The sequence below is a fragment of the Xiphophorus hellerii genome, chromosome 20 (genome assembly GCF_003331165.1).
Source record: "Xiphophorus hellerii strain 12219 chromosome 20, Xiphophorus_hellerii-4.1, whole genome shotgun sequence".
Taxonomy (NCBI): Eukaryota; Metazoa; Chordata; class Actinopteri; order Cyprinodontiformes; family Poeciliidae; genus Xiphophorus; species Xiphophorus hellerii.
In genome coordinates this window covers 2,420,075-2,446,598 of record NC_045691.1, presented here as the reverse complement: position 1 = coordinate 2,446,598, position 26,524 = coordinate 2,420,075, and the positions used below count along the sequence as shown (strand labels likewise).

At 38.6% G+C, this 26,524-nt stretch overlaps 1 protein-coding gene across 1 annotated transcript; it reads left to right on the top strand.

Annotated features, from left to right (window-relative positions):
• The first annotated feature begins 236 nt into the window (after positions 1 to 236).
• On the top strand, positions 237 to 26,524 carry LOC116711181 (sodium- and chloride-dependent taurine transporter-like). The gene is made up of 15 exons (XM_032550566.1): positions 237 to 476; positions 6,963 to 7,192; positions 7,282 to 7,416; positions 12,514 to 12,602; positions 12,714 to 12,859; positions 13,016 to 13,148; positions 14,307 to 14,441; positions 15,515 to 15,618; positions 15,744 to 15,868; positions 18,444 to 18,556; positions 19,563 to 19,700; positions 21,096 to 21,198; positions 21,337 to 21,437; positions 21,559 to 21,729; positions 22,738 to 26,524. The coding sequence occupies exons 2-15, from the start codon at positions 6,964 to 6,966 to the stop codon at positions 22,894 to 22,896; spliced, it is 1,881 nt and encodes a 626-aa protein (XP_032406457.1). The 5' UTR covers positions 237 to 476; position 6,963; the 3' UTR covers positions 22,897 to 26,524.

Sequence of the window (26,524 nt, the reverse complement as noted above, 5' to 3'; positions counted from 1 at the left end):
TCATTTTAAACCAGGACAACGCTGGAATATGTTGCACATTTCTCATAAAACTATGTTTCATTTTATTTAAAAGGTTTGATTGTGTTGATTCGGTGGTGACTTTTTAAAAGAAATATTGCACGTTGATATTCAGCGCAGTTAACTGTGGCTTCCCTCATTCTGGTAAGTGCGCACTTTGGAAAATGTCTGAGGCTGACACTGTCCGTGAACGCATCACTATCACCGCTTTCCTGTTGCTCAGAGGAGGCAGGCCGGTGATTTTCCACTGCCGCTGATGTCTCTGGTCCCCCGGTTTTAAGAGACAAAGGTCAGAAAGAGAAGCTTATAAATAGGCTAAAATATAAGCTTCAGACGCGTCCACACTTCAGTCGCTCTCACGGACACGGGAGGACACGGACAAGACTAACCGGACAAGGGACCGAGCGCAAAGGACATAAAAGGACAAAATAACAGAAAACATCACATCATCATAGCAGGTAAAGAAAAAAAAAACATTCATCCGTGTTACACTCATTTAAAATGAAACTGAGTTGGATGACCATGATGCTTTTCTGCGTTTTTCAGGGATTTTTTTCTTTTGATTTGTGTTAAATTTAAACGCATTTCCAACTCTTTTGTGTATGAATGAAAAATTGTTTCTTTGCAAACTAAGAAGATGAAAAACAGGAAAAGTTTATCTGCAGCAGTAAAAGATAAACTCAGTGCTGTGCAGTTTCACAGTTTAGTTGTGTTTGTGCGGGAGCTGCGTGGATGCGGGAATGTTTCTTTGTCAAGCGTGGAGAGATCTGTCTCTCTCTCTGACTGTCTCTCTCTCTCTTTCTGTCTCTCTCTCTGACTGTCTCTGTCTCTGACTGTCTCTGTCTCTGACTGTCTCTGTCTCTCTCTCTATCTCATTTTCTCGCTCTCTGGAAATGCTTCGTGCGCTTAAGAAGGTTTTACCGGTGGATTTATATTTCCCCTCATTTCTGCATTAAACGCTGCGAACTTTTGTTTTGAAAATCTGCCTATATTTATCTGTTGGGAAAGATGAAGTTAATTATCAGCCGCGTTTTTTCTAATCTGGACTCGCTTTACATCCGAACCCAGATCGAAACGGTGCTGCTCGGTCGGGCTGCTGTGTTTTAGTTCCGTTGTGAAAAGGGGAAGCGAGGCGCTCACTGCGCTCACTGCGCTCAGGAGGCGGAGATGCTCCTCCGCCGCGCTGAGCACCGAGCGCTGCCTCCCTCCTCACCGCCTGCTCTCCACCTTTTGTCTCTCTTCCTGCTTTCTTTAATTTCCTCTTTTTGTCACATAATTTTTCATTTAAACGCTACAGACTCCATTCTCTGCGCACAGCGTCGCGTTTATTCCTTATATTAAACTGAGTATTTGAGCCTCCCATGTTTGAAACGACTTTAAAAAAGTAGACTCGGGTTTATTTTCACTTTGCTGGTTGTTTCCTGACGCCTGAACGTGATGGAGGGAAACAGAAGCGCCTCACTGACAGGTTCTGTCTGCGTGTTGGTATCAGAACCCATGAAGTTGGTTTCCATTTTAGGATCAGTTTGGACATTTTGAGTGCTTCAAAGCTAAACTAACGCAAACTGCTAAATGATGCTTGTCGCAAGTATCCGTTTGTCAGCTTCTGGTATTTCAAAACTGCGAAGGACTTTCCTTTGAGTTCTGTTTCCCAGAATGACAGAAAGCCGCTAAATCAGCAAACTGATGGGAAACTGTGATAAAGCGACAGACAGACAGGCTGACAGACAGACAGACAGACAGACAGACAGGCAGACAGACAGACAGACAGACAGACAGGCAGACAGACAGACAGACAGACAGACAGACAGACAGACAGACAGACAGACAGACAGACTCAGGTTGTTGAAGTTGGTTTGTTAATCTCCAGTCTTTTGACGACATCTTGTTTCAGAACTTGGTTGATAAAATGGTATTAAGTTTGTTATAATCGACTCACAAACGCGTTAAGGGAGGGTTTTAATTTATTCATTGATTTGGATTATTTGTCACACTTCTATGCGACACTCAGGATGAGATGCTCTGAGCGTCACACTGATTAATGTTTTCAGTTTTTCATTTAACTGTTAATCTCCTTGCTTTAACCCTGGATCTCATCTGAAGAATGTCACAAATCATGAATATATTCCAATCCTCAGTAGAGATACAAACAACCCTCTGATATTCCTTAATGTCTCATGATTAAAGACACTACAGGGATCCTAGAATCCTTTGGGTTTTGGTCATTGTTGATTCTTTCAAGAAAAAAATGTGTTTAAAGATTGAAATCTAATGAGTCTGGGCTAAATTGACCATGAGGAAACATATAGAGGTTTTGTAGCCTCTGAGTATTCCTGTTTGCCAAACCGGAGCTGAAAGCTTCTGTATTAATGAAGGACTTGTTTGCTGTTAAATGATTCATTAAGTGTGTAACCTGAGGTTTGTGGAAAGAGGGTGTGTTAGTGAAATCTTAAGCTATAAATGTGACTCCGTTCTTGTCTCTTTAAAAGACAACTGAGAGCGACTCTGTGAATTTACACCGACCCCATGAAGAGAAACGCCACCGAGTTAATTTGCATCATCTGTTCTTGAACCTTTTATCCCCCTGCGTCCTTCGCTTCACATTAGGCTCCCTCTTGACTGCTGCTGTACATATTAACTGACATGAACCACTGACCCACTCCGGCTCTCAAATTAGAGCTGCCCCATTAGTCTTGTATGATTCTATCTGCGTGTTTTGAGCTTTGAAATATGATGTTTTACTTGGCAGTAAAGATGCCAATTAAAACTCAGCATAATGTTATTAGAACTAATATCGGTTACTTTCATGTTGTCATTCCTGAGCATGATGGAGGGCAAACAATGGTGACATGGTGAGTCCGACGAACCAGCACCCCCTTGTGGCTGATACTTGCATGTATTCAGTTTTTGTCTTTAATCAATAAATTAGTTGATTGTAATTTATTCTCATAAGGAAAATGTATAGTTTGAAATTTAAATAAATATTTTTGTAGTATAGCTCACCACCATCATTTACTTCCTGGTTTGGGCTTTGATTAGACCATCTTAATTGCATTTAAATTTATGAGTGAAACGGACAGAATTGAATGTTTTATTTTTATGTGAATACTTTTTTTTATTATTATTATCATCCCGCTACATAAAGTTCTAAGTGTCTTACGGCATATTCACTGAGGGAATCTTTCATCTTGTTGCCATAACAAAAACAGCAGCACAACTAAATTCACAAATATTTGGAATATGTCTTTTGGCAAATTATCACGGCTTATGATTTTGACTATTGATCATTCGATATTTGTTCTTGGTTCCTTTTTGAACCGAGTATCCACTTTTAATTGCCCCCCAAACAAAACTACAATGCCAGAATCAGACACAGGATGCTTTCATTTGGTCTTGTGCTGAATTTGACACTCTGTCGAAAACATCACAGCAAAAGGGGGGGAAAAAACAAGATGCATCATTTCCACCCTGTGTAGTTTTCTTTCTAGTGGATTATTAGAAAATGAAAAGATAAACTATTATTATCTATGATTGCATCATTGTACTTGCAATAATGCCACTTTGTCCTCAGCTATGGGATGCATTTAGCACATCAACTTCAACATTCACCACAAGACTTAGCAGCTAAAGAGCAAAAATATTTCATCATTGGTTGCCGGAAATGTTTTTTTAAAATGATGAATAATTTTGTACCAGCCTTAAAATTAGTTTCCAAAACACATTATTATGATATGATCTGCTAAGACATGTTTTAAAGTCTATTTTTAATCTTTTTCCATTATATGTAGGAGCGGAACATGTTCACAGGGAGCAGAAAGTTCAAACTGCTCCACTTTTTGGAGGAGTCAGTGGTGTAGTTAAAGAAAAACATTCAGTTTTAAGAAACCAAATTCAAACATTTTAGATAAAAAGTTTTATTTTAGAATTTAACATTATGTCAGAGAGTTTTCTGTTCGTAGTTTATGTTAGTCAGCACAACCATATTCTTAAACTCTGAAGATTACTGCATGCAGTTAATCTTCCCCTGCATGCCGACCAGATCATTTCCCTCCGTTTAAAGTTTATTTGCATGACTTATGCAAAGCATATCAACCTGCAATCTTTAAACGATGTGCCGTGTTTCCATGCCACCTTTCCCAGACTACCATGATGTGAGCTGACTAAAAGTCAGTGATGTTATGGCATTACTTCCTGTTAGTGTTTTTTTTAATACTTGCTTAATCATTTACAGCATGATGCATTCAAATTACATTTGACAAAAGGCTGCTCTCATTTTTCAGTCAAATTAATATCATTTTGTCATTCTCCATTCAACATGTCACCTTTTGTGCTTCCTAGCAGCTGAAGCAGAAATGCCCCTCCCCCAGAAATTCTTGCATTCCTTTACTATTACCCAGTTCTGTCTGATTCACAGGATTATCTCTGTAATTTCCTTTTTTTCCTGTTACACTTTCAGTTGCTGTAAAATGAATATTTTATGAAACAAGGCTAAGTTTGTGGTGCTTCAGACTGCAGACTGAAGCTGCAGAAAGTGGGGATGCAAAGTGAGCTGATTTCAGAGCGATCCAGTGGAAGAATCCTTGACATTTCTGTGTCCATCTGGTGAATTAGTTTGGCTCATTTTCTCCAAAATGTCACTTTTTTTTTTTTTTCCTTTGGCTCCAAATTTGCACATCTGTCTCACTGAAGACTGGAATAACAGCCTGTAAGCCCAATTAGTTTAAAATCCTAAATGGTCCATTTGCAACAATGAAACAAAATGCACAAAAGTGACATGTCATGAAAACAACATCATGAGAAATGGGAAGAGAAGGCAGATGAATGCATTCAATGTGGGGCAGAGTGGGGGAGGGGAAGCTGGTGATGGATGAGTGGACGCAATCGGTGGCCAGTTCACTGAAAAGGTACATGCTCTTAAAATAGGAGAGTGAGTTATGCAAGTCATCTGGCTGAGAAATAAGTGTTTGTGGCTGGGTTCTGAAACGGTCCTAATCAAATCCAGACTCTTGGTCCAGTTTGATCTAAGAAAAACCCCAAACACAGAGCAGAGGGCAATTAATATCCTGGTCCTGGTGAATGACCTGAGCTCTCAGCTGAGCGCCATGATAAAGAACAGTCCAAGTAAAATAAGAGCTGGTTGAATCTTCAGCACAGGAACCGCAGAACCGGCATTTTACAGAATGATCCGTAAAAATCTGGTCTGATTTAGTCTGAAAAGATGCTAAATTGGCAAATGGTTGTTAACTGGGCTTGTGGTGACCTGTAAAACAGGAGTAAATGAATGAAACATTAATTGATTAGTAAACCACTGTTAATCAGAGAATCGTCCAGTTTAGTTTTAATTTGTTAGACTTTAAACTACAGAAGGTAAATTACAGTTCAGAATCCTTTAAAATGATGTGAAATGTCCCTTTTGCTTTGAGGTTGCATTAAAAATGAAGATGCTGTCTTCATTGTTCTAAGATTAAAATACTACAAAAATACTAAAACAAACTGAGGATTTAGCAATTCATAAATCATTTCATAAGCGTGTCAACAGTGTGAAATAATTCTGTTCTGGTTTGACTTAAAGCTTAGATACTTTAAATTACAACTGGAATCAGTTGTAACTTAATGGAAATGTGATGTTTTCACAGAACTGTGTTAAATATTACAGAATTTGTTTTGTCCAAATGCAAAAATTGCAATTTATGCAATTCTTAAACTGCATAAATTGGTTTACCAGTATTGGTTTGCCTCAAACATAATGGAGGTAGTACTTCTTAAAGCAGGAAGTGTTTAACACGTGCCTGGGCGCACGTGGTCCAATCAAAGGGCGACATTCAACTGTGACAAAATAAGTTTGAAAAGAGTCTGTAGGGTTTAATCTATTCAAAATATTCACCAGTTTCATGCATCATGTACAAATGAGCATTTTTAAACACAAATAGTACAAAGCTGTTGGGGTTTTCTCTGAAATGTGGTCTTATCATTTAGTCAGATCTAGAGAATGAATGAGAAATGGATAGTAAAGGTGAGCGTGCAGCAGCAGTTGGGTCGATGAATAAAGATAAGGATGTGACATTTCCCACAGTTGGAGACATGTGCTGACTGTTAAGTATGTGTCTCTTTCCTGACTTTCTTTTTCTCCTTCGCTGTCATCATTGGGTGGAAATTTACAGCTGTGGTTGCTGATCATGATTACATTGTTCTTCTGTTTCTACATTTTTCTCAGAGCAAATGAGGAAGTACAGAAGGAGGAAGTAAAGTGGTTCAATAAGTTTAGGTTTCTTCTCATTGGTAAAAATATCTCTCTGGTAACTGTTTAACTTTTAACCTTACACTAAAGTATAATTAGCAAAAGATCAATTCTGGCATATTTAAACAAACAGAAATGACAGTCAATATATATTACAAATGAAGTCTTATTAAATTTGCATGAAGAACGGTGTCAGTGATAGAATGTGGATTTGTGGTTAGCTAATGACATTGTTACAAGTTGGTCTGCACCTGCTTCACATGTTGCGTGTTTCCAAAACAGACGATGAAGTCGAGCAGCATAACTTCTCCACAGATATTTATCTGTAGCTGCTGAGTGGTGGTATAAAGAGTAAAATAATAATAAAACAACTGTCATCCAGGCTTTTTGAAAATATAACTCGTTTTTTTAAACGATTCAATTCCAGTTTTTTCTCCAGGTTATTTTAATCAGTTGTCTGTCACAAAGACACCAAACAGCAGAGAAACTCTTAGATTTGAGTTTCTCTGCTGGTAATTTATCAGGTTGTGTGGATTGATTTTGCAGTCCATCGCAGTTTGTGACACTCTGGGCATCCAGAGTGTTTATGTAATGTTACTTGGATAAATATTTAAGCAACATTTCCTGAATAATGTTTTCTCTACCAATTTTTTAAAATGATTTTAATATGAAGTTATGCGTACATTTCTGCATTTTCTATCCACAGAATGGCACAAAAAGAGAAACTTCAGTGTCTGAAAGACTTCCATAAGGACACTTTGAAGCCGTCTCCTGGAAAAAGCCCGGGCACTCGGCCTGAAGACGAGGCGGAGGGCAAACACCCCCAGCGGGAGAAGTGGGCCAGCAAGTTGGACTTTGTCCTGTCTGTGGCCGGCGGATTTGTAGGTTTAGGGAATGTTTGGCGTTTCCCTTACCTCTGCTATAAGAATGGTGGAGGTAAGCATCAAATGGTTTGAAAAATCATTTTGTTAACTACTTTTCTTTTACTTTATCTCTTTGGGTTTTGTTTCGTCTCCCATTTCCAGGTGCGTTTCTCATCCCCTACTTCATTTTCCTGTTTGGCGGAGGTCTGCCAGTCTTCTTTCTGGAGGTTGCCCTTGGTCAGTTCACCTCCGAGGGCGGCATCACCTGCTGGGAGAAGCTTTGTCCCATTTTTACTGGTATGTAGCTTGTTATTAAAATTCAGTTGCTAAAATGGTAAATTTGAGTGAAAACAAAACCTGTACACCAGGAAGTTCGAACGCCTCAAACCCTTCCTGTGTAGAAGGCAATTTTTTTATTTTGACAAATGAAAACTCCTTATAATTTCCCCCACTGATGTCAGATTGAAACTTTTACATGTTGGGCACATTTTAAGCCTTCCTAGTTTTACAGTCATGTCTTCCCTTCTTTGAAGCATTTAAACACAAGTTAGCATTAGCATCCATCTGTTAATTAGTTGCTGGCTAGACTGCAGTGCCATAAAAACTTAAGTTTCTCCTGAGTGTCTCCACATGACCTTTTCAGAAATCATTCAAACCTGCTGTACTACATGACCATGTGCTTCTGATGTGCCTGAAACTTCATCATAATTCAATCAGAAAATAACAGGAGTGCCTTTGATTCTAGCACTTTCAAATGGGATTTAAAATGGGAGGCAGAAGTCAGTCGACCTCTGTCATGCCCCTGACTCACCAGAGGAAGTAGTCATAGCCCCCATCGTTTGACTCGTATATCGACGGGCAGACCTTGAGCGTGTGGTTTGTGTCGGCTCCAGTCGCAGAATTTAAAAGCACAAAGAATCGGATCAGAATCATTCCTAATAAGAAGAGCAAAAAAAGTGAGAAATAAAATACATTTGAAGCATTTGCTAACAACAGCATCACAACACCATTATTGAGTGAAGAGAATTTCATAGGAAGATTTCAGATGTGATCACATGCTTGAGAAGGGATGCATTATGGGAAAACCTTTGGAAAGTCTCTCTAATAGTCACTTTATATTAAAATGGAAAGCAGGGCAGTGTGTGCAGTAAGAACCGAAATCTATTTTATTATAGAACAGTTTTGTTATGAGGTTGATGTTTAAACACCGCTGCATATTTTATAACTGGTTTACGGTATGTAACTGCATTTACACATAAATATGCACAGTTTTGGACTTTAGCTTTGCGACAGGTAACTGATTCTCATGTTTACTCGGTTTAACATCTTCAATCCAAAAGCATGTGAGCCATTGTTTTTATCCTCAGCAGCGGCGACTCAGGAATTTGATGATCGCTGCACCACAAAGGATGAAAAGCAATTCCCTTTTTATGTTTAATTAATAAATACAGTTTAGATTCTTTGATTTGTTTTTTAATTTTAGTTATTTTATTTGTTTTGTTTGCAGGTGGGGAAGTAGACATTTGTCCACTGTTCCACCTGCCCCGCCCTTTTATTATCAGATTTTTCTTGAAGCAATTCCCCCATCACCAAGTCTCTCTTATTTAAGATTCAGGTTTTTTTCCACACCTCTGCTGTTTTTGACAGAGGAATGGCTGAGTCACACCAGATTCTCCTCCAATAAGAGCGCTGAGACTTTGCCCAGCAGCCGTCACCAGGCAACAACCAGGGCTGCGCTGATACACCTACACACTGGGCCTGTTCAGTGCTTTAACCTTCTCCACATCTCACCTTGTCTTTCTTTTTTATCTTCCAAGAAAGCTCATCTAATGGCTCTGAGAAGTCTTGTGATATTATTTGATCAAGTCGACTTTAAGCATTTCTTTTCTCTGCCTTTATCCCCCTCTCCTCCATTTTCAGTGCCCATGTTCAATAGTATTTTCTTCCTTCTTGGCCCTTGCTTTCCCGGCCAGCTCCTCTCACTACCAGCCAAACAAGATTAACGTATTTTACTTCACTCTCACATATGCAATTGCCATTTTATCTTCACATTCTAACACATTATCGTGTGGTTGTCTCAACACACACCCTCAGACACAAGACGGTATGCACAGTGTCCTGAGTTACACATCTCTATGGTAACAGCACAGCAACACATCAGAGAGGGCTTGGAAGAAAAGAGCAGGGTGGTGGTGGGATCTGAGCCGCTGACAGATGGATTGATAAAGATGGGAGAAGGAGCGACACAAAGGCAGCCAGACAGAGCAAAACGGAATGAATCAGATTGAGAAAAAACAATTAAAGGTTAAGAAAAAAATATGAGATGAACACAAAACGTGTACAGCATGGTAAAAATGAATTAAAATAATAAAAATCGACATTTTGTGGAAGTATAAATTTGTTTCTAATGTGCAACTGTAGATTCATGATCGTTGGCAGCTGGAGTTAAAAAAGGGATCATAAAGCATGAAATAAAACAACCAAGCCAATGTAGATGTTGTTTTTTGTTTCTTAGCCAACATCCATACGAGACAGCAGCTGGGTGAGATGACCTGGATAAATAACATCCTGATATCAGTTATTGATAAGATGAAAAATATGAAGACAAAACAGAAATAGAAAGATTAACATTTTATAGGTAAGGGTAACAAAACACAGGTTCAGACATAAACCATGTCAGGGTAATTTATAATAAAAACACATGATCTAAAGTCAACCTGGTTAAAAATCAGTTCTGGTTTCTCAGTCGTGAGTAGGTATAGTTAATAATTTAACCTAGAAAACCCAGGTTGTATCATAAGAAAACATTCTCCTCAAGTCAATCTCCTGCCCTGCATGCATTTCTGGAGCAGTGGCAGAATAAGAAGTCCCCTTTTATGGAAGATATCCAGCAGAACCAGACGAGGGGGGGCAGTAAGTCTGAGACATTTATGGGTAGGAGGAAAGAACCGTACAAAGAGAAAAAACACCAGGACAAATACTGTATATCTGCTACAATAGAAGATAATGAGTAAAAACTTAACACACATCCAGATGAAAACAAATTGTGTTTTAGAGACAGACCTCTGGTAACAAAGAGCCTTTTGATGCCTCAAAACATTCATAGGTCAAGATGAACTGACTCATCAAACAACAACAAAATGAGCTAAAACTATACAAACCCAAAGAACCTGCAGAACCACTGATGAAGAAGAAAGAATATGAAGACGCTCAAAAATACAGCGAGACTCTAGATGGGAGCCAGCGTTGCCTTTAGTTAATTATTAAACTCTTGCAAAAACTAAAACATTTTGTACAAAACAAACAGCTGGTCCTCTGTTTTTTGATCGCATTTCATTCTAAAAAGTCAGATGAAACGGGGACAAAAATAAAAAATTGACCAGCTAGCTGATGAGAATTGAGGCCATGGGATTCTCAGCAGCTGCTCAAATACATAACTCATCATCAGATAATGTTGTAAGTTCCTCCTTCTATCCACAGACTCCAACATGCATGTACTGACAGGAAGATGCTAGTAATGATCACATCTTTAGCATCTTTACCTGTTGTGACAAATCTTCAGATTATTTACTCGACAAAACCTTCAGCAGTCAAAAAAATGAGTCGACTGCATATGTAGATAAACTGAGTGAGGTCAGGCAAGGTCATCCCTCCAAAGAGCTGAAGAAATGACATCATGGAGGAGGACACATCTGTTTGTTTGATCAGCACTGTCCCATGTGATCTGAGTATATAGGTGTGTGTGTGTGTGTGTGAGTGTTTAGAGATGTGAGGATGTTACAGCTACTAATTGGCCAAGTGATTAAAAGGACATGATTTGTTGGCAAAGTAGTTCTCGCATTCATATACATATAAAGACACACAAATGGCAGACAAGGGTGAGAATGTTGTTTCATAATTCAAGCTTCTCTATTCTCTCTCTCTCACACACACACACACACACCCATCCACACACTTGCGCTCACAGATGGCCGGTGACGTTGAAGGACATTAATTTGGATGAGTGGCCGCTGTCGGCTCTGCCTGAGCACATACAAAGCTTGTTTTAATGTCCTTATGAGGACTTACTGTGACTGCGGTCATTGTGTGAACTCTACTCCAAATTCTAATCCATTGTGATCAGAGTTCCTGCACCTGCTGTCACTCCAGGAGGATTACGTTTCCTCCTTAAGTTGTCAAAGAGAATACTTCAAAACAAAACACTTGCCAAGATCATGTGGTTACACCTATCTTGGTGTCAAGGCCACTAGTGACACAATGAAACTTATCTGACTGTTCTTGGAAATATAGATTTTATGTCACTCAAGGTTAAAAACAACAATGATACTGGTTGGACCTTGAATCAGCTCAAATATGCAGTCCAGGATGATATTTGTGAAAGAAATTGGTTTGGTGACCAAACCAGGTTCTGGTTCCCTTTTCAAATGTCATATCTTCATTTAAAAAACTTTTTAAATCAAAACTGCAAATCTTATTTACCTGCCAAGTTTGCAATCTGAGTTTTGACAGCACATTATCTTTTAAAGTAAGTGTTTTCTGAAGATAATTATGAAGCTGCAATTTAATCTCCCAGTCAGACACTGGAGGAGTTGATCGTCATGATTTAATGTTGTGCACTGTCTGGATTTCTTTCCTTTATTCTCTACTTGCTAATTATTTTATGAGCAGACATGTCATCTGGCATATCAGCCCTCATGTTTGTGACTCTTCTCTCACCATTGAATGTGATTAGACCTGAAGGGGGTCAGGCCTTCACAGCTGCCCTCCAAGTCACTTATTAGTCTGTTATCAGTGTCTACATGGGTCAAACTGTAGAAACAGACCAAAGACAGGGATTGGGTTTGGACATTTCTGCTTGGTCACAGTATGTTCTCTGAATAGAGTACAGGATTATCTTGTGTAGATGAGTTGGACAAACACTTTTCAGTATTAAAAAAGGATTACCATGGATTCAGAGCTGAATGTTCATTGTCAGAATGGGAGTTCTGGCATCCATTAAGCATTTGCCTACAAGTTGAAAGAAACCAGATTTAGTGTTAAAAACTTCCATGAAACAGATGTTTTTATGAATTTAAATACTTATTGGAGAGGGAGTAAATTACTTTTTGAATGTTCCTGTGTGGACAAGGAGTTTTTTTTTTTTATTTAATTACTCACAACTTGGTTTCTAACTACAGTCCAACAGTGAACATCTTGTTGTTGCACAAAATGTAGCGTAAAATATTACATTAACTGACAGGATCTAGGTTTCATCCTGAGCTCTGAGATGATTTCATGACCTTCAAAGTTAATTGTTCAAACCAAAATGGACTCATCCAGTTGCCTCCATGTCTGTAACCAACATATTCTTCACTATTGTTTAGTTTTTAAATTTGAATCCTTTTTCTTTTGCAGGTATTGGCTACGCTTCCATTGTGATTGTATCCCTCCTGAATATCTATTACATCGTCATCCTCGCCTGGGGTCTCTACTATTTGTTCCAGGTGGGGATATAAAACTGTTAAATTCCCTTTTATTCTAAAAGTTGTACGGGAATTTAATCTGTCTAAATACATGGTCTAACAGACCTTCTGTTTTTTAAAATTACCTTTCAGTGTTTCCAGCCAGAGTTGCCCTGGGCCAAATGCAATCAGCCCTGGAATACAGATCAATGCATTGAGGACACCTACCGCAAGAACAAAACCATCTGGGTTGCCGCCAACGCCTCCAACTTTACCTCCCCCGTCACAGAGTTTTGGGAGTAAGTTACATAAAATCCCTCGCACCTGCTCACTTCTATACCCACACACAGCTTTCATGTCCGTTGTATTCCTCATGTGAATCATTCATTATTGGTGTGATCTTTAGCAAAGCTTTAGAAGTACGGATAAGTATGGATTATTATTTTGTTTTGCAGACACAATGTGCTGGGTATCAGCAGCGGCATCGAGGAGATCGGCCCCGTTAAATGGGACTTGGCCCTGTGTTTACTCCTCGTCTGGGTCATCTGCTTCTTTTGTATCTGGAAGGGCGTGAAATCCACTGGAAAGGTAAATCACAGTGAAATAAATAATAATATTCAGTTATTTAAATTTAACTGAGATTCTATTTCTCAAAATGTTGATACTAAAAACAAAGACGTGGTGTGAAATTGCTATTTGTTTTTCTTCCTGGTCTGACATTAGGGAACATTAGGGAACACATTGGGTCTGATTCTCTTTGCAAACTGAAGCCACAATAACTTTTCCCACATTTACTGAAGCTGTCAATAGATGCGCACAACAATTCATGATGCAGGAAAGCGAGACTCTGCATTATATTGCTGCCATAAACACAAGTTTTCACAAGACAAGAGGAGAGGCGGTAAATGAAGGACTCCACTTTATGGCTTCAGCATTCTTGAATGATTGGTCCAATATATTTTTCTAGTTGTTTAAGTTTGTGAAAAACAACTCTTATAAAACAAAGTTGGGTCAAAACTTTCCACAAAGCAGAAAGTGACACTGTTCGCCTTAAGTCTCTATTTACAACAAAGGGAAATTAAATTCTCTCATTTACAAAACCCTTTTTCAAATGAAACGAAGAATCTGAAAAAAATGTCATGTATAAAGAACAGCTTTGTGGTTGTTTTTGATTTTTTGTGTTTCCTTATCAAACATCCAAAAGTCCCTTCTACAAGGGATAAAAACAAGACGGAAAATATGCAAAGAAACAAACCAGCAACTTTCACCCAGACAACAGGCCACCAAGAATTTAAGGAACCTTGTGGTGTTGCACTGTTGGAAACTTTCAGTAATTTTCCCAGGTTGCACTGCAAACTATTTATCAGAGAAGGAACTGTGTAAGACTGTGAAACCAGTGGATACAAGTGTTTCAGAATCTCCAGATTATGAATATGTTTGAATTTAAGAAATATTATAAAACTTTAACTTTTTATTCAGGAGGGATTCAGGAAGTACATTTTTAAAATGACCGTAAAAAGTCTGTTTCAGAAAAAGTACAGTAATTGTTTTTATTTCAGTACCTGTGACGGCTTCATTAAGAATATGAGCAGACAATTTAGGGAAAAGTCAAAATCATGACCATTTTGAAACTGGAGCTCAGAGATGAATGCAGTATTCATGTTGTGTGTGTGTGTGTGTGTGTGTGTGTGTGTGTGTGTGGGGGTGGGTGTGTGTGTGTGTGTGTGTGTGTGTGTTCTACCTCAGGTGGTCTACATCACAGCCACGTTCCCGTTTGTCATGCTTATCGTCCTGTTGATCCGCGGCGTGACTCTGCCAGGTGCTTCTGAAGGCATCAAGTTCTACCTGTATCCTGACCTCGAACGCCTCAAAGACCCAGAGGTAGGTTCCCTCCTTTGTTGCATGATCCTCAGAGCCTCTTCACTGAGCTCCTATTACAGAAATATTTCCTTCTTCTAGTGAAAGGATTTGTTTGGACATGAACTTTAAGATCGTCTGATGGTGTTTGAAATTCCTGGAAAGAAATTTAGACACCAGGATTTTTTTTTTTCTATATCAAGCGAAGACGTAAAAAAAAAAAAGACTTAAAAAAAAAAAGCAGGTTCCCGGAAACTTTATACAGATAAAGTTTTCACAACTCACTAACTGTATGTGAAAGATCCTATAATCGGTGTATAATAATGCAGTCCTGGTTTTAAAAGTCGTGCAGTGACCAGGCCAGATGTTTTTGACCATTTTTGTGGACAATTTACAATAGACTTGGACTGACTTTATTGTCTTTGCACAAAGATGTGACAGTGAATTTGCAAACAAAACGTTTCTTGGCTGCCAGAATACACAGAAAAAGTACTGCGAAATTATTAGTATGACTAAAACAAATTCTCATACATACAAGTGTTATTGGTGCAGGTAAAAAACCAGCAAACTCACTATTATTCATTAATATGAAAAAATGCAGGAATCTGTTGATGTTGCATGAGTTTCCACAATTGCAGAATCACAAAAACCTGGACGGAGTGCTAAATATTCCAATAGCAATATAGTTTGTGATGCATAAATAAAGCTTTAGGACTTCACCACCTTACCACTTCTTTGCCTATTCTAGAACTTGAACTTTTCTGCTGGATTGAACAACCAGGATTGCCAAATAGATGACAGTCATACAGATCCTGGATGTATGGTAGTTACATAATTACCCAGAATTTATTGCAGGCAAAGCACTTCCTCATGATATGAGTATTGCAGTCATAATGACATCAGTTGTGCAGTGCCATGGTTCCAGGTTTTTTTCCACTGTCCTCTTATGCTATAAAGGGAATTGATCATCTTGGCAGATAAAAGCTAAGCACAGAACATTAGCAAAGGTTTCAAACTATGCTAAACGTTTAGCTTTCCATAACCCAGACGTCATCAGCAGGCCTCAGCCTCTCTGTTGCTCTCTCCCTACTTGGCAGGTGTGGATTGATGCCGGCACTCAGATCTTCTTCTCCTATGCCATCTGTTTGGGCGCCATGACGTCCTTGGGGAGCTACAACAAGTACAAATACAACTGCTACAGGTGAGGCGTCAGTTTTCAGGGGGCGGGCGGGGTGTGGTGTGGTAGGGGAGAGAGTGGGTGTGGGGGGTGAAGGGATCCTTGTGTGTTCATTAACAAATCCTCCTCATGACATATGTGTGACATAGGGACTGTTTGCTGCTGGGAGCCCTCAACAGTGGTACCAGTTTTGTGTCTGGCTTCGCAATATTTTCCGTCCTGGGCTTCATGGCACAAGAGCAAGGGGTGGACATTGCTGAGGTGGCAGAGTCAGGTACGAGGGTTCTGTAAAGGCGGCAGTGATGGTGGGCGCTGCTTCCTGGTTAATAAATTAAATAACAGTAATTTCAAAAGAAAAACAGCAACGAAACCCAAAAGAGAATTAGCCTCTACGTTCATTTTCGAACTTGAGTGACAATTTAGAAACATCATGGATTCCCTGATTAAAACACAAATGACGGCATCGGAATATGGAAGCTTCCGCAATCAAACACTTCTTGACAAAAGCAGATTTTAGGAGATAGGAACCTATTTGGTCGGTTTGTACGCGCTCATTTAAATAAGGCAAGCTGGCGCAAGGCAGAGGGAGTCGTGCTTTATGTTTTTATAAAGAAGTTTTTTAGGGGAGAGTTAAGGAAAAGCTGCTGTGCGATACTTTACGGCACATCTTATGTCCATGTGACGGCTTAAAGATTTGAGTTTTGGTTCTGAGATGTTCCTTATTTACAGCCACCCAGCTGAGGGTGCCTTAGCTTTGGCTTTCATTATACTGAGAGGCATTTGTTGTTGGAGGTTACATCTATGACTCAAGCTGTTGTAGGGTGGCCTGCTTTATCAGTTTTCTACAGCCTTAAGTACCATGGAGATTTCCACGGATTTCTGTCATGTTTTTTCACCATATGCGACCTAACACTAAGCCTGACCATTAAAGGAGCCCAGGTTACTGTGGATGTTTGGTTTCACTTTTTGACAGAATCACACAAGGATTTCATTTATCCCTACTTTTAAAAACAAGAGCAGAACCATGATGATTAATGACTTATCCTGTAAACACACCCAACGTCAAAGTGGTTAAAACGCCAATGGAGATGGAAGACTGTTTTCTAAGAACTTGTTTGCAAAGACTGGTTCTGCTCTTTTCGCTGAATTGCTTTTCACTCCAGTTACTTGAATAAGACTTGGTGGCATGCTGTTTGAAGTCAATTGATTGATGTAAAGGTTTATTATTTTAGAGAAAGCCATTTCCTTCATCAACAGGTTTTGTGAACCACACCTTATCTAATGCCCCAAGATCAGCAAATTTCATAATAAGTCAATATAGCTTAGTATTGTTTTCTAGGTCAACAGTATATGCTGGCAGCCCAGTCGATGCAAACATTGCACAATTCTGTAAAGTCCACCTAATAGCAGGGTTTGCAGAATTGTCCAATCTCTGTGTTATTTGGCGAGTGGGCTGATAGTCTGTGAGGTGTTGGTCAGAGAAGCTCAAGGAAGCAAAGCGCTGCAAGCTAACATGATGCTCAGTGTTAAACTGAGAATTTGTCAGGATTCTTATAAGGAGCAAGATAAAATAGACAACTAAATACATTTTCACAGAATTTTATGTTTGGAAAGGAAAGCAAAGGGAAGTTTTCTGAAAAAAATCTGTAAGTTTGCTTTAACTGCAGCAGTTTGGGCTGAACATACATTTAAAGCTAAATAAGAGAAGGAATGCTCTTGCTCCTTAGTGTGACTTTAACTGTGCAATGGCTTGGCACACGCCACAGCTTCAAATGACTTAACAATGGGATAAAAAGAAAAGAAAGGCTTCTTAATATTCTGCACAGTCAACTCATGATATCAGTGTAATCAACATGAATTCAGTTACTTTTGATTTGGTCAATTTTCTCAAGGTTTGTTTTCCCTCTGGGGCTGGGAGTTGGTTTAACCTTTTTGAGTCAACGTGGTGTTTGGTTGGATGCCTTGTCATAATTTGCTACAAAAATGGAACCTATTGATACACTCTACTATCAGCTGCAATGCTGTTTGCTGTTATGGCTGCTTCCTTGTTCCTTGACTTTTGTTTTACAGTTCCCAATGTAGCGTCATTTAAATTCGACCTCACAAAAATAAATCATTTAAAAAAAGCATTCGCTTTTTATCTGACCACAAGTTTTACATCTGCTGCTGTTTTGCAATAGTCCTTTTGGATTCCCCGTTGAAATGGTCAACCGTATTTCAGTTGGGGATTCAAAATGGCTTGAGGAACGTGTGCATGGATAAACAGAATGTATCGGACACACCTTCATGTGCTTGATTTGCTTTTTTTGAAGCATTTGGGGCTTATTCAACTTCAATCAAAGCAGTGTTTACAGTGGTCCTTCCTTTTTAAATTATGGTAACATACTTTACATGCATCCTGTAACATCTCTCTTCTAACTGACTTACTTCCACAGAGATACTGTTATAAACATAAATGTATATAAATGTGCTTTATTTGCTTTTAACTATACTTGTGTGTTTTATTGTAATATAAGGTGCCATTAATTATGTGCTTGTAAGTGAAATGAAATTGTGTCATGTGTTGAGTGTGTACAGTTAGTGTCTTAACGCTCTGCAAGCGAGAGGTAAGTAAAGATGTGCTTTAGATAATATTTTTTTTATGAATCTTTATCCAAATATACTTTACATGTAAACTTGATCTGCGTGCTGTAGTCAGACATTGATTAACTCTTCACTTCCTGCTCTGCGTCGGTTGTCTGGGGGCATTTTTCTCCCCCCACAGTGATGCAGATCAGATGAGATTATCATATGATTCTAATGTCGCTCCTCCCCACCCCCTTCTGTCTCCTCTTCCTGCTCTTCTGCAGGTCCAGGCCTGGCATTCATTGCCTACCCCAAGGCTGTTACCATGATGCCTTTTCCTACACTCTGGGCAATCCTCTTCTTCATTATGCTGCTGCTGCTTGGCCTCGACAGTCAGGTCAGCAGATAAACAAACAAACTAATACAGGTTTTATTGTTTTCTAAAAAGCTTTACATGCGAATATGTTTCACACAGTAGAAGATGAAATCAATGTGTGTGTAATTTATTTGCAGCAAATGTAGCTGATCTAACCAGAATGTTTTGCTACCTTGTTTGCTGGGCTCCCAACATGAGTTTGTAGCAAACTGTGAATGTGGCTTTTAGCTTTTCTTTTCTTTTTCTGCTATTAGTAATTAAATTATCCAACCTGAGCTCTTGGTGCCTGCAGCTCCTCCAGAGTTACCAAGACCGAAATCTATTTATTTTTCAGTTTTAGACTTTTAAAGCTGCAGTGTGGAAGTTTTATAAAAAATATGTTTTTACATATATGTTACATTTATCGTGTTGCGACAGTATAATATAAGACAGATAAGACCTCTGTCTTCTCCCAGTGTTCCCAGTACTAACTGCAGAAATGCACCACTCAGTTAGAAACAACCAATCAGAGACAGGAGGAGGGTCTTAGTGTTGTCAATCACTCTTGTACTCAACCCCTCCACCTTGCTCTCTGCTACACTACAACTCGTTTACCACAACATATAAAAGATTTTCTAAAGTGTTGATTAGACACATTGAGCAGAGAGTACATAAGCTGATTGACAGCACAAAGCCCCTCCTCCTGGCTTTGATTGGTTGGTTTTGGTGGGGAGCGGTGCATTTCTTCAGACGGCAGCAGTACCTCAGGGAGGAGATTTTTAAAAATCTTTCCAAAACAACCTTTCAGTAAGGTGAATTGTAGTCATTTATTTTTCTTTACAGTGTCTTTTATATAAAACAATAAATTGCATGCAACAAAACCAAAGCATACCAAGTAAAGTGTGCATTTTCAAATCCAACTTACAACAGTAGATGGCACTTAAAGTACGGTAATGCAACTCAACTGAGGAAAGAAAAGTGAAGTTGGTTTAAAATCCTGGATGCGCTGCGGTAAATCTGATTTTCCATCCGTTTTTTTGTCTTGCAGTTTGTGGAGGTGGAAGGGCAGATCACATCACTGGTGGATCTGTATCCGTCCTTCCTAAGGAAGGGTTACTGCAGAGAGGTCTTCATCGCTATCATCTGCTGCATCAGCTACCTGTTTGGACTTACCATGGTGACCAAGGTAATAACGACGACAACATGAGGAGGTTGAAAAAGGTTAAGCATTAAAAATGGTTGTTTTGTTTGACAGCAGCTTTTGACCTCTTTTCAGGGTTCATGTAGTTGGAACCAGAGCGTTTGTACCGATATTAGTTTGAACCCCGTGAGAGAAGATGGCGGAGGGAGGGGGAGTTCTCATGACTTTTAGTGTCAAGTCATGAGAACTTCCTTTCCATCCAATGGTATTAATAGTTACAAACCCAATTTAGATTTTCCAAAACCCCTTGCTTCCTCCTCATTCTATTTTTATATCTCCTGTTTTCTCATTAATCCCCTGGACTCTTTAAGTCATTCTGTACTTTTTTTTCAAACCCAGTACTTTTGTCATAATTGTTTCTTCCTGTTTTCATGCTCTAGTTTTGTTTTTTTTAATATTCAACCATCTCCCTAACTTCCTGTATGAGCTATGAATATACATTCTAAATCGGTGTAAATATTGACAGGGTATGCAATTTAGATGCAGATTTTTGTGTACCAGAATGTTTAATCAAAACTGTGAAAATCATTCCAGCATATTTAATTTTACTCACCTTGTCGCTGAGCATTTCAATCAGAACCCTTTGGTTTTGTTTCCTGCTGATCTGAGACAATAAGACACATTTGTTCTGCTTTATGCTTTATGGTTACAGTTTGCTCTTCACCAGATCAATGTTTCCTGATTAAACATTTTTGTTTAATCACTTCGTTTTAATCAAAATCAATCACTGGTTTGAACCACTTGAGATTAATCTGATCTTATTGAAATGTTTGCAGAGAGGTTTTAGTGCCTTTATTATTGACCTGTGGATGTTGCCATGGCGTCAGGTCACCACTCGTGTCTATTTTTCTATTTTCTAGATTCAGTTTGAGGTGTAATGGTACAGAAACCGATAATTTGAGTTTATGTATGATTTTTTTTGAGGATTGTTGAGAAAATCCTCTCCACCTTCACTCATCTGTTCTTCATTCATGTCCGCTCCATTTCAGACCAATAATACCTCGCTCCCATCCTTCCGCTCTTTTCACGCAGACTTTCACTGTACCGACTCATTCCCTCTGTTTCTCCTTTTGTTGTTCCCATGACAACTTCTTTTTATGGCTGCCATGGCCTGATTCAGCTTTAGGATTCCCAGGATTGGGGTCCATTTTTAATATTGTAGACACGCAGGAGGACACTGGGGTCATGTACAATCACTCCTGTTCAAACACGTCATCTGCTCAGATTTAAGCTGCTTTCTTGTTGTTTACATATTAAACCTCCTCTCTGATGTTGCCTGGAACGACTTCCTCCAAAAATGTTTGTGCGCAGTTGGAGTCAGGTTTTTTTTTTTTTGCTTTAAAATGTTAAAAATGAAACTAAAACGATGTCTCTCTGCAGGGTGGCATGTATGTTTTCCAGCTGTTTGACTACTATGCAGCGAGCGGTGTGTGCCTTCTGTGGGTGGCATTCTTTGAATGTATAGCTGTTGCCTGGGTTTATGGTGAGTATAATTAATCCCAACAATACTGAAGCTCATTATTCACTTCCTTGAGTAGAAATATTAATCTGCAGGCATAAAAAGAAAAATAAAGCTGCTTTGTCTTTTACTGCTGTGAACCACACACTGTTGATTTTGCAGGCGCTGATAATTTTTATGATGCAATTGAGGACATGATTGGCTACAGACCAAATCCTTGGATGAAATGGAGCTGGACTGTTGTCACTCCTTTACTGTGCATGGTAAGGACTTTCTACTGATCAAAGAAAACCTGTCCATAAGTTCATGACGGTTTTTTTGAACAAATATCTGAATATAAAACCGTAAAAATTTTGATTTAAATGTTTTCCTTTTCCACCACAGGGCTGCTTTATCTTCTCTTTGGTCAAATACAAGCCATTGACGTACAACAAGATGTACCAGTATCCTGACTGGGCCATTGGAATAGGCTGGACTCTGGCCTTGACCTCCATGATCTGCATCCCCATGGTGGTCGTCATCAAGATCATTCGGTCTGATGGGCCCCTCATCGAGGTGGGCGAAACGCGCAGCTAGCAGTCAACATCAGATACTCAGTAGATTTATTCAGATTTCCCTGAATAAACGTCGGCCTTAGGGAATAGTCACTGATCTCAGTTTGGAGGATCAGAAATAAATTCTTATGGGAAAATCAAACTGTTCAGAGCTAAATTTGCTTCAAGAATCAATTTCTATCTCCTAAAATAACTTGAATTTCTTAGTAATTTGAGCCAAAGCTATTTTATATATATTTATAAATATGTTTTGCACAGATTTGTTTATATTTACTAGTTTATTTAATTGAGCAGTGTGTGTTGCTTTGCATAATCATTCTGATCTTGTATTTTTCTGTGCCTTAGTTGTGATTTATTTAATCAAACTGATCCAAAAGCAACAACTCTACAATCCAAATGACAGGGAGGGAAAAATAACCATTCAGATAATATCTGAGGAGTTTAACTGCAGAGAGCCGACAGCTGCATTGAACAACAAGGCTCAAAGTTTTCCTTGAGACATAAACATTGTTAGGATGAGAAGGAAATGGCAGTAAAGACTTCAATCTAGTGGAATCTCTTTCAAAACTCATAAAGTGTTCACGTCCCTGGCCTGGAATGTGGATAAACTGCTATGTTTGTGTTTAATTTGAAGTTTTCTGTTGAATGGGTCTTAAACTCTGAGAAGCTTTCAGCTCGATTCTACAATGACTATTTATTTCTGATTCTGCAAACTAATGTCGCTGATTGTTGTCAACTGGTCATAATGATTGAACAGGAAATCAGTTCTTAAAAACAAGGCGAGATATCAGGAAAGTCAAATAAGTCACCTAATTCTTCCTAAATGTAGCTTAAAGCTTTTCTTATAGTTTTTTTCCTCTCTCCCATGTCTTTACATCTTTTTTCTCTCCAGCTGATTTAGTATTTTATCTTTAAATTATTGCTCTGTTTGCCTTTTTCCCTCTCTTTGCTTTATCTTTTTGTTCTTTGACATCTGTTCATGCCTTGTGTCCTCCCTTCTGGCCTGCAGAGGATCAAGGCCGTGGCGGCCCCGGCGCGTGGAGGGGCCAGCTCCCGCCCCGCGGACCACCGTGTCCCCAACGAGCTCACCTGCCCACTGGACCCCAATGGAAACAAGGGGCTAATGATGAAGGCCCCCACCCACACCATAGTGGAAACCATGATGTAAAGGGGTGAGGAGGAGGCTCTCCATGAGAACGCTCTCTTCTCCTCTCCTGTCCTCTGAAACGCTTCTAAAGCTAGCTAGCTATCTGTCTGTCTGTGTCTTTCTGGTGGACTGATGAGGGTTTTAAGGAAAAAAAGAAAAGAAGCTCACATTTCAAATCTTTTAGGAATGCTTCAAAAGCTGTTTGCAGTTGAGGAAAGATGATTATTACAATTCCAAACTGTTTCTTAAGTTTTTGTTTGTCCATTAATAGTTCCCATGTGACTCGCAGTTATGTATTTCAGCACTGATCATAAGCTGGTCGCTTGTTTCATCACTGATGTTCACAGATAATCAGCTGTTGCTCCCGAAAAAAATCAAAGTTATGTCTTAGATTTGTGCAGCCGTTAAAGGAAATGCATTCAATTCACTGCTGATGCTAAAATATTCTATAAATTATGGTGCAATTTGATAATAATGTACATCACAGCAAATGAAGACAAAAACAGTGGGAAATTCGGATCACACAGAAATCTGAAACTGAAATATTCCCTTGCTTTCATTTCGGCGTCAGGATAATTTCATCCTGCAAAGTCAGAGAAGCATCCAACCGGATTTGAAGTGTGGAGTTCAAACCCTTGAGTGTGTTGTCTGTGGCGTACTGTACAGTAGTAGCTATCAGTCTATCTATATCTATCTCTTTATCTTTCTGTGTCCTAGACCAGTTTACATGTAAGTTACTGCAGTAGGCACTCTTGGCTTAAAGTTTTGGATTGAATTTATTTTATTTTTTTTTTTGCAGAGGAAGTTACATTATTATTATTATTGTTAGTTTTTTCCTCTGTTAGTGTTTAGATTCTTTTATTATTATTAATATTATTATTATTATGGGTATTCACTATTGAATTGCTGTAGTTTTACATAGAAGGAGGAACACTTCTTTCAATTGGTGAAAATACTAAGCTGTTATACAGATCACATATTTACAGTGGCAGCCTTTATAGCTCAGTTGTCATCACATATTTCTTGGGCCACCTTTTCCCGGTTGTTTTAGTGTGACACAAACAAATTACAACTTAATGATTTTTCTCCCAAATGTTTTCATGTTATGGGCCAGTTTCTTCATGACTACTTGGATGTTCAGACAAAAATTGGAAATTTGGCAGCGACGACTCCTGTAGTTCAGGGCTGGGCAGCTTTTCTTCCTCTGTAAGGTTCAGACATCTGGACACATGTCCCTGAGGCAGGACAAAAGCTAAGACTCATCTCCAGTCCACATCACATGACCCAGTCAGTTGTGTTGATTAGCACTCCAAAGTGAGAGTGTAACAAAATCCTGTGACACAACAGAGAATAACGCTGCACGAGCTTTCCATTTGCATTTGGCAGAACTTTGTGTAGGCAAATTGGCAATGAAGAAACCCATAATGCATCATTTTGGGAACCCTGAACAACACTGACAGAGACAAACAAAAGACGCCCAAAAGGAATTTTATTCACAGAAAATAAAAAAGGAAGAATTTGCTCTTAATTTTCTCTAAACTATTCAAAGTTAGAATCTAATCTATGTTCCAAATTTGATATTTGTAAAACTCCTGCTTTGTGAAAAGTTTCTAAAAAAAATAATATTCAAGCCTCGTTTTCTGCGTTAACCGTTGGAGCCTTACTCGAGTTTTTTTAAGTGCTCAAATTAAAAGTTAACTTGATCTGAGTTCCTAAAGATGTTTAATCATCAGGAACATCAGGAGGATCGAGTTGTAGAGGCATAAAATGTGATTTGCGAACATCAAGTTTTTCTCATTTCAAGACTTTTTAAAATTTATGGATTTAGCATCAATTTGTTGAAATTATTTTAAAAGTGTGCCCTGCGATACGAAAACAAGACCTCAATTCTGGCTGATTTTTAACAGTTCTGATATAAAAATTACATGTGATTTTTTTTTAAATAGTAACATGGGGCCATAATGCTTATAACGTGAGCTGTTAACAACAGACTAGGTAAGAGGTAGTTGTTGGATTTAATATGTGACAAAGGGGTTTTCGTGCGTCTCACCAGCGACCATCTGCTCAGGACTTACCCTTTAAAGCTCTTGTCTGCTTTAATTTGCTTCAAAAACATTTTACTATCAGTTGGGAACAAAGAGCTGCAGTCGTAGCAATCAAAACTTGTCTTTCTAATGTGCTTTAAAGGACATTCGCTCAGATTGGCACATAGAGAATCAAAAGTCACTTCTTAACTGCCTATTTTATACACAATCAAAGGTAAAGATACACTGAAATGTTGTGAGAGATGTTTTTTGCACTTGAAATGATGAGGCCAAAAATAAAATGCTCAATTCTTCAGGGTACTCAGAGGTGAAACCCATTGAGATGGGAAGTTTTGCAGTACCCAGGAATTGCATGTATTTGACCAAAAACCTCCCAGTAGAGGTGGCATAGCAGCCAGAGCCGCGTTTTTCCTCTTCTTCTTACTGTAGTTTGTATCATTAAAGGGATTTGCTGAACCAAATCCACAGGTGACATCTATTTTCATACAGCCTTTCCTATATAACGTCTTTCTACAGCTCAGCTTCCTTTTAAACGCACATACAAAGCTTCAGTGTATTCATTAACGTTTGTACAGATCTGGTTCGTGGTTCCTCTGAAGGATCATTGCACAACAATGAAAAACAAAAAAACTTTCCTCATTTACAGATTATCTTAAAATCTTCAATTTGTCCACTGAATAACTTCTTTTAGATTTAAAAACCACAATGCATATGGAAACAATTCAACTTTTTAAATGTGTGTATTCTTTTCTTTTTTTTTAACATATATTTAGAGACAGCCCTAGCTGCTTAATTGGAAAAACATAAAGTCACCAGTAACGACTTCAACGTTAAAGCTTTTTCCAGGTGCTAAGGTCCTTCTTTTGTCAGGGATTTATTGACCAGATTATTAAGCAGTCATTTATAGGTTTATTCTGCCTCTCAGTGTATATTCACAGTTTGTACCAACCCATCAGCCTTTTTCACTCCTGCTGTCAGTTAACCCGAGTAAACTTTCCGTTGAGCTAAGCTTACTGATTTGTTTTTTTTTTCTCTCAGAAATAATGAGTTTGGAACAGAACTAAAGCATTAGTGATGCACATGTTTTTACCGCCGAATGTTAAAATGTGAAAGTCACCTGCAGGTGAATTTAAAGTTTTCTGAAGATTTATTTTTTATCATAAAAAAAGAATCTATGTTTAAATGTATTTTTTTGCTGATCCTTTTTTGATTTCATCAGTTTCTCTTGATTTATTTGTGATCGTATGTCACTTTTGCCTTTTCTGCTCCAAAAATATTCAAAACCTAAAACTGGAGTGACATTGCACAAAGTATCGATCCAAACTCGGCTCACATTCATTACGTGCAATACTTTGTCGAAAGTGTTAGTTTATTTTTTGCTTTTAACTTTTCATGAAAACAAAACTGAAAATTTCAGAGTCAGTAGAAATTAGAATGTAGAAACAAACCCATTAAAACCACTGTTTTAAAAAATCTAATGTTTGTTTGGAATACACTGAAAATACTGTAACAGATTTTGTAATTTTATTGTTTTTGAGACAGCAACACTGCCACAAATCCCACTGTCATTCATTAAATAATAAAAAATTGGCAGCTCACCAAAA